This window comes from Nyctereutes procyonoides, unplaced genomic scaffold (assembly GCF_905146905.1).
Source record: "Nyctereutes procyonoides isolate TBG_1078 unplaced genomic scaffold, NYPRO_anot_genome, whole genome shotgun sequence".
Lineage (NCBI taxonomy): Eukaryota > Metazoa > Chordata > Mammalia > Carnivora > Canidae > Nyctereutes > Nyctereutes procyonoides.
The window spans coordinates 8,722,709-8,737,094 of NW_026575130.1; the positions used below are offsets into that span (position 1 = coordinate 8,722,709).

Sequence of the window (14,386 nt, forward strand, 5' to 3'; positions counted from 1 at the left end):
AAAACCATGGCCTTCAAAACAGACTTGGATTAAATTCTTAGCTCTGACATTCAATACATAGATATGGGAACTAGTTACTTAGCTTCTGAAAGCTTTATTATCATTACAAGAAAAACAGAGAAAAAAATGCTTCTCTAGGCTGCTGTAAGGATTAAATAAGACAATGCATATATAACAACTATTACAGTGCCTGAGACTTGGAAAGATATCTGATGGACAAAAAATCCTTTCCTTAGAGTCTCTTTCCAGAAGCACATATAAACTAAAAGTGTGCTATAAGCACATTATTCAAGCTGCTCCCACATATTAAAGAGTGAGAACATATGGCTTCATGAGAGTCATGTTTTTATATACTTTAATTTTCCACTGATCTTTTTTCAGAACTTTTCCAATGCTCAGCTGCAAAATTATCTAGTTAAATATTAAAAATCCCAGGGAACTTGGATTTCATTTCTTCATCTATGCCTTGAGTTTTAGAAGACTTTATGAAATTTGACAGTGTACAGAGAGCTACCTGTTTGAGAAGGGCCAAGACATAGAGAGGAAAGAGCTTGAGGGAGCTGGGTGCTATCAGTGCAGAGTGCTGTAAATTTGAGACTGTTGAGCCATATGCAGATAATGAATCCACCACAGCATTCACTAAGGCATCTCTTGCATCTGATAAGCTTGATGAGATGGATCGATCAACAGCTAGAAAGCAATCAAAATGAAAATGTGTTTTAATTACTAGATTCCAATGAATGTGATAAGGGGTAAAATTTACATGCATTATTTAAGAAACCAACAAAAATTCTGTTTTTAGGATAGAAAAATACATTTCACCTGCCCCTTCATTTTGCAAGTGTCTGCTGATTATACAATTTTTGTGAAATAAACCTGAATAATTCTCACAATCAGAATAGATTTAGGCTGTTTTGGATCTTTTTTGTCTTGGTCTCTCTAACTCTAAAAAGAATTGCTACTGATATTAGAGAGTGTATATCAACCATTTACATCTGAGAAAGCTCCAGTAGAAGTCACATGTATAAAGTATCATTTTTTTTCATAAACAATTTAAGTTCTGCAATCTGAGTTATCCCTGTGATGCTCTGAAATCTTTGTCAAAGCATTTCTAGGTCAACAACAACAAAAAAAAGAGGGCAATTGAGCATAGGTTCTCACACAGACACTGAAGAGCCGGCTATCAGTGTGACACTTATTTTCTTCTAAGTACATATTTTATTAAACTAGCGATAACCTACAGATGTGCCCAAGTATTAAAAAATAAAGTTATATTGAAAAAAATGCTATAATATACTGAATTTGAAATACAGATATAAAATAATAAAAAACTAGGATAATTTAGTAAATGCTATAATAATTTTTCCCAAAATGAGTAATAAGGACCATTTTTCTCTAAGACTACATGAAAAATAAGGCTCATTTCATGCCCCAAAGGAAAATTCATTGAAAACAAAATAGTCAGTGTTACATTGATTCCCCTAGAGATTCTTTTTTTTAGCTTACATACAATAGAATTTATGTTTTGGGGTATCACTGTACAGTGATCATATGTCAAACACACAGCCATATAATCACTAACACAATCAAAATACACAACAGTTCCATTACCCCCAAAATATCCACTGGTGTTGCCCCTTTATGGTAATATTTTCCCACTATCTTTAACCCTCATAATCAATGATCTGTTTGTTTTTCATCCCTATAATTTTCCCTTGTCCAGAATGTCATATGAATGTATGTATTTGTCTTTCTGAAGCTTAGCTCCTTTCATTTAGCATGTCTTTGAGAGTCATCCATATCTATTCATATCTCAATAATTCATTTCTTTTTATTAGTGAGTTTCATTTCCATCATATGGATATACCAAAGTTTGTTCATACATTTACCAGCTGAAGGACATTTGGGTTGTTACCGGTTTTTACTGATTATGAATCCCCCAGAAGACTTTTAAACTAATGAATTAGTAAGAAATATAAGAATAGTCCAATTCACACTGCTGTAAATGAAAATGTAAAACATATATACTTTCTAAGTAAGGAATTTCTAGGGTTAAGAAATGCCCTGGTTTCAGTTTTTAGGACAGAAAAATATATTTCACCTGTTCTTTCACAGTTTTACTCACCCATGTTTGCCAGAAGGCAGATGGCAGCCTGTACATCCACTCCTGCATATACATCTGCCAGTGAACTCACTACTGGCAAACAGAGCGTGTGCACTCTAATTCTTCGCTCACCTATATGAAATGATGAGTCAACGTCATTGCAAAACACATTGGGCCAAGGAAGAAATAAAGCAAACAGGTCAAAACATTATTCAAATTACTATTTTGATTGGATTAAATCACTAGGAGGACTCTGAAATGTAAAAACAAATGCTTTACAAGTAACATGTTTTAAAGAAAATCAAAACACTTTCCAAATCTGTAGACCATGAACATATACTATATTTTATATATGTTGAACATTAGGTTCTGGTTTTTATTTTAATATCAATCATTCTAAATTATATTCAACAGAGTAAAATGTCAGAAAACCTGGCTGTCAAATAACTAATGTGAGCCTTATATGCTATGTAAAATTTTTTTATTTCATGGGGCAAAAAAAAAAAAAAATGCTAAGGATGGCATAGCTGGATTTAGCATAAGTTTACCAGACACATATGATCCTGAGAATACAGGACTTCAACGAGCCAAAAACGGTATTAAAGATTAAAAAATGAGTTAAGAAAAACAAAACAAAACAAAAAAAACAGAACATATATTTGATTAACTAATGCAAATTCCATTTATCTCCCACTATTTTGGTTCATTCTTTCTCCCCATTTCCCCTAGCATATAAAAGGAAGGGAAAACTATTGCTAATCACATTTCATATCTATTAAATATTACCTTTGCTTGATGTATATAATAGGGCTGTCTGAAAGCACACTAAGGAAGTATCTGTCAAATTTTCTTCGATTGACAATTGTACTGCAAATCCAGCATCAGGATTGATGTTGGCAAGGGATAACAAATCAGTGGAACGGACAAAGAAGTTTCCATGAAAAGTGTGCATTGAAAGACCTTGGAAGAGAAAATTTGTTATAAAAGATGAAAGTATCTTTACCTCAGGCTAAAGCTACTTTTTAAGGTAAAAACTTTCTATGATTTTGAATCAAAAGGATAACTGGGGAGTAAACTGGGATGTTAAGAGAGGTTCTAAAATACCAATTCAGAAAAAACAATGCAGGTTATATAAAAGAGAAAGCAGACATTTAGCTTGTATTGATAACTGATCTTATATTTTCTCTGTGTGATCTGAAGTCATACGAAGATCTAATATATAAAATGAAACAAATGACGGGTACTGTACAACTCGCTTAAGACTTAAAATTAGGGAGGAAATTCCCTCCAGCAAACATTCACATAGAACTGAAGTAAACTGAAGACTAACTGAATGATTATGAGGCAAAGTTCATTTATCAGACAATTTTCCTTTACTATCTTCCCTACCCTTCTAAAATCACCTCCAGTATGGCTTTGTCTTAGGTTCTTCCTAATAAAGCAAACATTACTTTTGCTCATTAATTTAAATTACTTAAAGAATTGGGCAATGATTATTCAATAACTATATATTTTAAAAACAGCTTACATATATATAATGTTATATATTATATAATATAAAGCATAATCTTTATAATTTCATACCTTTAGTACACCTTATTCTCATAACAGCTTCAAATCCAATTTTTCTTGTGAGATACCGTTTGAGGTCTTTTTGTAACTTTTCTGCTTGTGAAGGATTGTGAGTAAAGTGGAAAGACGGATAATAATAAATGCATCCTGCAGAGTACTTGGACATGCAAGCTTCAGAGAGAAATAGAAAAAATATTAGCTACAGAAACAATATTCTATAATGTCTTGTAATAACATCCAGTAATATCTTACTTGTCCAACAAAAGTAGAGTGTATGTCATGAAAAAAACTGTCACAATGAGAAAATCTAAGCTGTCAAAATAAGGATAATATAGAAATCTGAGAAAACACATATACTTGTAAAATATATGGTAAGGTTTATTATTAAGCAGAATGATAAAGGAATTAGACTTAAATACTAATAGCATTTTAGATGTGTATAGTGCTTTACGATTTACTGGTCATTTTCACATATATTACCTATATAATTCACATGCTTTTTACCCCCAAAATATTGAGAACTCTTAATAAAGAGTTTAGATTTGACTGTATACTAAAAACATTTATGTAAACGGATAAACATGAGGATATCTCCTTACCTAGAGAAGCAAGATCAGAATACTGTGAACTTAAAAGGAACAGATCCACTGCAGTCTGCTGCCCTGAGCAATCTAAAGCCAGTTTCTTATAAAAATCAGTTGCAGGGCCAAGATGTTGTACAACCTAAGTCAACAGGTCATAAAGTAAGAGCTAGAAACCTTCCACTATGCACATATTTCTACATCTCTTATAATAATGAAGAGGATAAGCATTGCCCTCCTCTCGAACTAAGAAAGCTTTTTTTTTTTTTTAAGATTTTATTTATTTTATTACTGAGAGACACACACAGAGGCAGAGAGACACAGGCAGAGAGAGAAACAGGTTCCATGCAGGAAGCCTGACGTGGGACTCGCTCCCGGGTCTCCAGGATCAAGCCCTGCGCTGAAGGTGGTGCTAAACTGCTGAGCCACCCGGGGCCACCCATCAAACTAAGGAAGCTTTTTAAATGTCTAGGTAGTTGGCACAGATCTTTAAAGAATAATAATCATTGCTAACATTTATAAAGCACTTACAAAGCACTGTTTGAAATGTTTTATATAACTTAAAGTTACCTATATCTTACAAATGAGGAAACTGAAGCAAAAAACACTAAGTAACAACCACTTACATATTTACTGAGTGGTGCTAGACTATAAACCTGACATGTCTGGCTCCAGAGTGAGTGATGTTAACCATTATTGTATACTGTTTGTAACATGTGAGAAAGAGTCATAGATTAAGGAAGGTTTTTTTCTATTGGTATAAGGACACTTGAACTGAGAAGGTGGCACCAAGAAGAGTTAAAAATGCAAGAGCCAGGCTCCAAGTTCTTAATTACTAGGCTACATTGCATAATAAAATGTTTCAATCTTCCATACACCATAGCGTATGTTTAGTACATTAGAGTTCACACAGATATGAATATGTAAATCAGAACAGGTATTTAACTTTTTGAGTCCCAGGCTGATAAAGAATAGTTCTAAAAGTTAAATGAGAAAAACAAAACAAAACTGCATCAAAGACTTCAGTAACACATAACTAGCTTCCTCACATAACTACCTTCCTATGTTTAAAACCCATCAGTATTTTATAATGGACTGCAATGGCTTAATGAACTGCATGCTAGCTGTACCTGATGAATTTAAAACACACACTTGCCCCAATTTATTTTAAAATTAGATTTTTTTTCTGATATGTAACGTAAAAATGCAGTTTCTATAAAAAGTAAAATATTTTTCTCTAACAAATTGGTAAACAATAAAAAAAGCAGTAATACTTAATGATGGCTAGAAGATTTGAGAGTCCTTAAGAGTACAGTTGATAAAAAACCCAAGTAAAATACATTAATAACTTAAATAAAGCTTATACTCTTTAACACAATAATTTCACTTCTAGGAATTTTTCCTAAGGAAAAACTGATTATGTGGCTAAATATTTATGGCACTATTAAAACTATTTAATTCATACTCATAATTATAATTAGTTGTGATAGTATTTCCTTGAGGTCAGACAAAACTTATACACACACAAAAATGATTATTCTAGTTCATTTATTATTTGAAATAAGGGATTAAAATATTCTGAGAAAATCTTCATGTAAAACCCAAGTAATATTCAGCCTCAGAGAAAATACTGGAGACAACTACTCAGTAGCTAGAAGGCAATTAATAAATCAAGTACTTTGATATCTACTAAAACATGTTTTTTATTTTTATTTTTGAAAGCTTATTTGGGACACCTGGGTGGCTCAGCAGTTGGGTGCCTGCCTTCAGATCAGGTCCTGATCCAGGGATCCAGGATGGAGTCCTGCCTCAGGCTCCCTGTGATGAGCCTGCTTCTCTCTCTGCCTATGTCTGTTTCTCTCTCTCAGTCTGTGTCTCTCATGAATAAATAAATAAATCTTTAAGAAAAAAAAAAAAAGAGCACTGCAGCCAGAAAAATCAAGTCATATCTTTTACAATTAGTTATTTAACCCTTGGCAAATTTAATCTGTTTTCCTCATCTGTAAAATGAAAGGATTCGACTTGCAAACTGAGTCATAAAACAACCCAAAACGCTAATTCATTTTTTTAAAGATTTTATTTATGTATGAGAGACAGAGAGAGAGAAGAGAGAGAAAGGGAGAGAAAGAGAGAGGCAGAGACACAAGCAGAGGGAGAAAGCAGGCTCCATGCAGGAAGCCCAATGTGGGACTCAATCCTGGGTCTCCAGGATCACGCCCTGGGGCGAAGGCAGGCACCAAACCACTGAGTCACCCAGGGATCCCCCTAAAATGCTAATTCAATTAAACTTTCTCAACAGATTTTTTACTACTAATGAGAGTAGAAAAATAGAAGAATGAACAGATTCGTAGAATGAATCACAGTCTATGAAGGTACAAAACACCATCTTTAAATATGACAGAGAAAGCAAATATACAATACCTTTGTGCTTGATCTCTGATTGGGATCTTCTCTGGACTGCAGAAGTCCTGCACCCAAGGAAGGTAATTGTGTCTGAAATACAGACACACGGCCACCTGTTGGAGACATTAGTTTAAAGGCAGCCTGAAGCGCAGGACCAAGGGCACTGTGTGTTTCTCTCGTATTGGTGAACATGTTTGGTAATGCAGTCAATAAGTCTTTTATAAGCTGGGGAAACAAAGATTAAAAGGTGAATTACTGAGAATGTAAGGCAATTTTCTTCTTTAAAACATTCTGGAGTATAATATATATCACTCTATCTTGGGGGACCGTAAACCAACGAGTCCACAGATATGCTATGTACATTGTCTATCTGGTATTTATATACCAAGTAAACAAATGTTAAAGATTTTAGTAAACATTTGAGATACAGAAATATTTTCATACTTTAAGAAAAAACCTCTCTCACCTCTTTACTTTCATACAGATTCACAAGTAAGCTATCCGGTGTAGGTAGAAAAACATCTAAAGGGAAAACATATTTTAATGAACAGATAAATCAAGTCAAAAGAATATCATCAATTTAAAAATCTTAGTTTCTATCAGGCCATATGTATGATGGGTACCACAATACTGCTTTATTAAATATATATGTATATGTGTACATATACATATGTACACTCTGCATATATTTCACATGTGTGTGTACATGTGTAAGTACACACAAAGGCACAGAAAACGTAGAATGAAGTATTTTCCAGGTACTATTATTTTTTTTTCCAAGAAAGTATTCTGAAACAAATATCAAAGTATACCAAATTATCCTTACATCATTATGACAGGATATACTGTCAAAGTAGCCTCAATTCCAAAATCTATACTTAGAAAGACTTTATTTACTGCTTACCATCTATATCAGACACAATCAACATTTGAGGCTGTGATAATCCTTCTTGTAAATTGTAGAAATGAATAGTGCTATCGAAGGTCATGAATCCTATTCTTGTTCGTGAATCTCCAGGAAGCCTAAGGATAAAAAGGACAATTTCAAATTCAAAGTGTTCAGTAACATATTTTATTTAAAAAAATAATGAGATAGTAAACTAAGTCTAAGAATAATTACACGTGCTTTTTCATAGAGGACAGAAAGTTATTCTTCCCTAAACCAACATACATCAGAGAAGACCAAGGATAAAACATCCCATTTTCAGATGAAACCAACATGTTTAGAATTTATATATATATATATATATATATATATATATATATATATATATATATAAAAGATTTTATTCATTTATTCATGAGAGACACACAGAGAAAGGCAGAGACACAGGCAGAGGGAGAAGCAGGCTCCATGCAAGGAGCCTGACGTGGGACTCGATCCTGGGTCTCCAAGATCATGCCCTGGGCTGAAGGCGGCGCTAAACCGCTGAGCCACTGGGACTGCCCTAGAGCTAATATTTCAGAACAATGAACCAACCATGTTCAAATAATGAGCCAAAACTGAGGCACCTGGGTGGCTCAGTGGCTGAGCGTCTGACTTTGGCTCGTGATCCCGGGGTCCTGGGATCAAGTCCCACATCTGGCTCCCTGCAGGGAGCCTGCTTCTCTTTCTGCCTATGTCTCTGCCTCTCTGTGTCTCTCATGAATAAATAAATAAAAGCTTCAAGAAAAAAAAAATCAAAACCAAAAAGGAAATGATCAAATAATCAAAGATTTCTGGGGCCTGGGTAGCTCAATTAGGCATCTGACACTTGATTTTGGCTCAGGTCAATGATCTCAAAGTCATGAGATCCAGCCCTGAGTTGGGCTCTGCACTAGACATGTAGAGCCTGCCTGGGGATTCTCTTTCACTCCCTCTGCCCCTCCACCCTACCCCCTTCACATTCTCTCTCTCTCTGCCCCTCCATCCTCTCTCTCTCTCTCAAAACAGAACAAACAAATCTCAAAGATTTCTTGCTACCCTTCTTTTAAAACATACTCCTTTAACTAAGAGTTTACTCATATTTTTAGTCCAGTATTACAAATATGGTGTATCTAGTTTAAACAGTAAAAGGCAGAATGACAAATGAGTATTCTCCAAGAAAAGACAATGTAATGTAAATCAGATTTTAATGTAGAAGGTTTAAATAAAAATTACATTTAAGAACATTAAGACATTTTATCTATCATCAACCTTTTATAAGTTTTCTGCTAAAACTCAGTATTCAAAAGTCAATGCCTTGGCAAAAAAGAATTAATTAAATTGTCATTTCATTGCCCATGGGGTTCTCCTTATTGATAAAGTGGATGCCTCATCTTACAAAAGTATTTTTCTAAGTACCACCAACTCTATTAACTACTGTTAATATGATTTTACATATATAATATTACTTTAGCAATGTTTTAAAAACATTTTTAAATATTATAGGATGTCAAAATAGTGTGCATCAAAAGAAGCATTATTATTTTTACGCATGACTGATAAGGCTAGTCAGTCTACAAACAAGTAAAAAAAATATTTCAGAAAACAGAATGCACCAAGTTACACAGGTATTTAGCTTACCAATACTGGTCAAGATTTATGATGTTTCTACAGATAATTCTTTGCTCCTTTGAAATGTCTAAGGTCAATGAATATTAGGGTCATTTGTTTCTAATTGGAACAGCAACTACTTATCTCCTCTACTCCAAGCTTAAAATTCAGAGTTGAGCTGGAATTGCTCTACATCAAATTCCCATTTCTCAACATTGTATCTATAGCCCTTTCCAAAAACATTTTACCTTCCTAATGCTTCTCTTTTCTGCTTAATCAAATACATGTACAATGTTTTAAATGACTCTCCATTCCTAATTTTATCCTTTTGGTTTTGCATAGTCTATTTATCTCACAAGTAGTTACTCATTGGTCTGGCTCCTATTTCTAGGGTTATAGCCTCATACTTTTTCAGCAAGTTGTCTCTTCAGTTTTAAAACTATTTCTTTGCAGAGTCTTCCATTGCTACTCACTGCTAAAGATATATCTGAATTAAGCATCTGTGGCTAAAAACAGGGAAAATGCTTAAATCAAGAATATAAATATGAAAACTCTAAGTTACTAACAGAAACAAAAAGCAAATCAGTTAATGTCTCTGGATATTTTTATCTCAATGTTATCCACTTATTATAGGCTCAGATCAGAGACATGCAGACTACTGTGATGAAAGCTAGCATAGCACTTAAGAGACGAAGGACTCTCAAACTCAAATGGGAGATAGGAAAGAACCTTTTGGAATCAGCAAGAGTACTTCAGACAAAGTATTTATATATATAACCACTCCTATTCTTCTACGCATGTCAAGAACCAATGCAGGTATGAGCCAATCTTATTAATAACCTTAAGTCTTATCTCTGTGGGTGTTGGAAATAAAAAAAGAAAGAAAGAAAAAAGAAGTATACAAGCAACTCTGTTTTCCAGAGATTTGGAAGGCTCATTTTTAAAGCTAGTTGAGGGTCTCCTTCATGACTAATACTAGGGAGGAATTAGAGCCAAGTATAAGCAATCTATCCTATATCCTATTTGCACTTTCACAATACAGCTCATTACCAATGTGTCAAAACGAAGAGTTCAGTTTCTGGCTTCCTGAAATATTCAGCACAAAATCAATTCCTTCTTTCCCTTTATCTGGCTCATTATCCCATTAGGACATTCAAAACTAATTGGAAAAACTCCTTGCTCAGGCATATATTTCAGCTAGATTTCTCTTATCCAGATCCTTGATGCCCTGGCTAGTGCTCAGATCTGCTAAGTCAGAGTAAGAGTTAGATAAGATCTAAATCCCGGGATCCTTGGGTGGCGCAGCGGTTTAGCGCCTGCCTTTGGCCCAGGGCACGATCCTGGAGACCCGGGATCGAATCCCACGTCGGGCTCCCGGTGCATGGAGCCTGCTTCTCCCTCTGCCTATGTCTCTGCCTCTCTCTCTCTCTCTGTGACTATCATAAATAAATAAAAATTTAAAAAGAAAAAAAAAAAGATCTAAATCCCTTAGCAAATATTAAACACTTACAGTCTTACGAATCAGATACTAAGTCATAAATCGTAGTAATCGAAGTAGCAGGATCCTTAGTCTGAGGTGGACAAGAAGTACTCTTGCAGTGAGAGATAAGTAAAGTCAAACTATAATCAAAACTAACTCCATAAATTGTTAATGAACATTTCACATTTATTATTTGTACACATACACACAATGAATAAAAAAGATCTCTTACTTGTCTAGATTTTCTAATAATGACTGGCACAAAATTGTCAAATATCCAGCTTCCACTGCATTATGAGACACATCTAAAACAAACAAGTAAACTGCAGGTTGAGGAGGACGAAGCTGAAAGGAATGAAAATAATGCAATTTATTTAGCAGGCACAATTTACTCTCTTTATAACATTATTACTGCTGGGTATTTACTGAGTAGATGACACACAAAATACACAAATTGAGAATCGACATTTTATAAGATCTTATGTGTTAATTAAAATGACATTACTTTAACTTTTTTTCTTATTCAGTTGGTTATGAATTAAATATAATAAGGCAGTTGTTAGGGGTGCTTAGGTGGCTCAGTTGGTTAAGCGTCCACTCCTGATTTTGGCTCAGGTTATGAGATCCAGCCCAGCATCAAGCTCTGTGCTGGGCATGGAGCCTATTTAAAATTATCTTCTCTTGCTCTCTGTCTGCCCTCCATCCCCCAACCTCCCACCCACCCCTGCTCATGTGCATGCTCTCTCTCTCTCTCTCAAAAAAAAAAAAAAAAAAAAAAGGGCAGTCGTTACACAGTAATGGTTAAATAGATGGGCTAAACGTTTTCCTGATAAGAGTGTTGAGATATCTTTCAAAGAAAAAATGAACTTATTTGTTATTTAACATAAACCTCTATATCCTTTCCCTACTCCAAAAAACATTATATTTTATATTTATTTTTTAAAATCTGACAACTAATAGTATTAGCTATTAGTACTAGCTGTTGGGTTGCCTGGTGATGGATAAATCCCAAGGGTTAAGTGCTAGGTATAAAGAAAATCCTCATGATGGTATTCTAAGTATGTTAAGTCATTATCTGCTAGAGAAGTATACTGAAGTATTTATAGGTTAAATGATATGATATGCTGTAATCAGCATTTAATAAACTCCAGGGTGGGAAAGGGGAGGAGGCCCTGGAGTGGACTGGGAATAGATGAAATATATTTAGAAAAATGTTGACAACTCTTGAAGTTCAGTGATGGGTAAATAATAGCTCACTATACTATTATCTCTTTTTTGAAGTAAGCTGGAAAATTACTGTTATAGAAAGTTGAAAGAATATATAAAACCTTTTTTTTCTTAATATGCGAACCAAGGATCACATGGGTCATATGCAAAAATTATAGATTAACTTCTTCTTTCACCACTTCAATTAGATTAAGATCCTAAGGAGCCAGAACAGAGTTGGGAATGTAAGTTGTAAAGAAAGTAAGAAGTTGGGAGTTAAAGTACCCAAGAGAAAGTTTACTATAGTTAATATGGAAACAAATAGTAGTTAAGTGGGCAGATGCTAAAGTGGACACTAAGGACCATAAAAATTACAAAAAAAAAAAAAAAAAGAAAGAAAGAAATAGGCCAGACAACAGGAATTTAATACACATTAGCTATCTCTGTTCACCCTTCCCCACTAGCAACACCTTACATTTTTGCAGACAACAAAGATTAGTAATGAGGATACTAAGGAAATGTAAGTTATTATAAACATTTAAAATGAGTAGATGTGATAAAGAAGATGAGTAGAACTCAAGCTAAGAATTTATTTTTATATATGGGAAAGAAAAATGAGATCTTGGAATTAGTACAATTAAAAGAAAAGGCCAAATTTCATGACGAACTGGAAAGAGAAAAATTCAAGTGAAGTCACTATCCATTTATCTTGCTATCTGTACTGGGTGAATGAATAAGACAGTGATGTCTCTTAAAGAGAGAGCCTGAAAACTGCAGTTTTTGGCAAAAACATGAACTTTTCTGTTTGAAGGTCTTAAATATTAAATGGTACAAGGATATTCATGCTCACTTCATACTAGCAATCAAATCAAAATGGCAAGAAATTGTAAATGTTAGTGTTTATCATAAAACACTATTGTTTCTTAGTGACAAAACAGCATTTTTCTAGGACATCAAGCAAACCTTATAAAGAGTTTTCTAATTGTTAAGTATTAACTTTCAGCATTATTTAAAAAAAATTCATACTGGGGTAATTCAAAATTTTGCAAGAATTCACTGAACAGCAAATTATAAATGACCAATACAGTAATATCCCATGACTAATTTTTACACTGAGTAGTTAGTAGTTACCATGTAATCTGAAGAAGCAATGAACTCCACAGTTGAATTCTGAACTTCTGGTCGTTTATGAGGCTCTCCATAAGATCGAGTAACGGGATTATACATAAATTCTTCAGGAACTAGGTAAGAATTAGAAATCCGGTACAAATTTAGTAACACAATTTGTAACTAAACAAGACATGCATACCAAGAAATATTGATGATACCTTTATCAGCAATATTTACATAAGGTTTACAACAGTTCTGTGAACATCTAATAATAAAAATGCTCTTTAAAAAATATGTCAATGGGCAGCCTGGGTGGCTCAGCAGTTTAGCGCCTGCCTTTGGCCCAGGGTGTGATCCTGGAGACCCAGAATTGAGTCCTACATTGGGCTCCCTGCATGGAGCCTGCTTCTTCCTCTGCCTGTGTCTCTGCCTCTCTCTCTCTCTTTCTCCGTGTCTCTCATAAATAAATAAATAAAATCTTTAAAAAAATAAAAAATATGTCAAGATAAAAAAACATATATTGTGAAATCAGGTGAGGAAACCAGGACACAGGTAACCTTGCAGCTTAGGCTTACATCCTGTTTATTATATCACATGACATGGAAAAAAATCAAGACAGAAACACAAATTTGAAAGGAATTATACTAGGAGGACCTAAGAAATGACTAACGGGGATAACAGACATGGCACAATTACTTTACATGACCTTCATTGTTTGTTTTGTGAATATTTTTTTACTTTGCCCTTATGTCACTCTCCTCATTATCAATCAGACCCTGGCCAGCCAAGATGAAGGGTCCCTTGCCTATATATTCTCCATTAAAAGTGGCATGAAAGTTTTGTGGGTTTTTTTTTGAAAGTTTTTAAAGCAATGAAAAAAAAATAAAGCAATGAAGAGAGAGACCAGATAATGAAAAAAATGTCAAAATGTTTAAAATATTAAACACACTTATTTTAAGAATCTGAAACTCACCGTCATTAACTCTATAGCACAAATTGCATTTCCATCTACGTTGATCAATGAAGGATACAAAAGGGTTGATATACGTTCGACAAGATCGGCACCTCACAATGGTATTTGATGTTATCACTGGTAATTGCTAGGAAGTAAAATAAAGATGCTGTAGCAGAAAAAGCACCTCAGGGAAAAATTGGAACACATACTGCTCTGCTCCATATATGGAACAGAAATCATAAAAGTGTTTTGAAATTGAAGTATTTTAATAAAATCTAGTGATGTGCTGAGCAACTCAAGCAGCTATCTATCAAGGTTTCTTCCTCTTTGTTACAAATCATAAGATAACACCAAAACAAAGCCAAACCAAATGTAATAAAAGTTACTAGCTGATAAGAAAAGCCTGGTTGGCCAAGAAAAGAATATACCTCATCAGCTAGACTCAAGAAATACCAGTGAG

General features: G+C 34.2%; 1 protein-coding gene across 2 annotated transcripts in view; it reads right to left on the reverse strand.

Moving 5' to 3' along the window:
- The window catches only part of SEC24B (SEC24 homolog B, COPII coat complex component), a 95,544-nt gene that overhangs the window by 10,659 nt on the left and 70,499 nt on the right, over window positions 1-14,386 (reverse strand). For both annotated transcript variants that reach the window (XM_055342464.1, XM_055342463.1), the window contains 11 exons: window positions 13,945-14,071; window positions 12,993-13,102; window positions 10,888-11,000; window positions 7,565-7,683; window positions 7,127-7,182; window positions 6,679-6,885; window positions 4,276-4,399; window positions 3,689-3,847; window positions 2,891-3,064; window positions 2,126-2,236; window positions 515-690 (listed from right to left, as the gene is read on the reverse strand). In XM_055342464.1, the coding sequence (XP_055198439.1) occupies window positions 515-690; window positions 2,126-2,236; window positions 2,891-3,064; window positions 3,689-3,847; window positions 4,276-4,399; window positions 6,679-6,885; window positions 7,127-7,182; window positions 7,565-7,683; window positions 10,888-11,000; window positions 12,993-13,102; window positions 13,945-14,071 (1,476 nt within the window). The remainder of the gene's footprint in view (window positions 1-514; window positions 691-2,125; window positions 2,237-2,890; window positions 3,065-3,688; window positions 3,848-4,275; window positions 4,400-6,678; window positions 6,886-7,126; window positions 7,183-7,564; window positions 7,684-10,887; window positions 11,001-12,992; window positions 13,103-13,944; window positions 14,072-14,386) is intronic.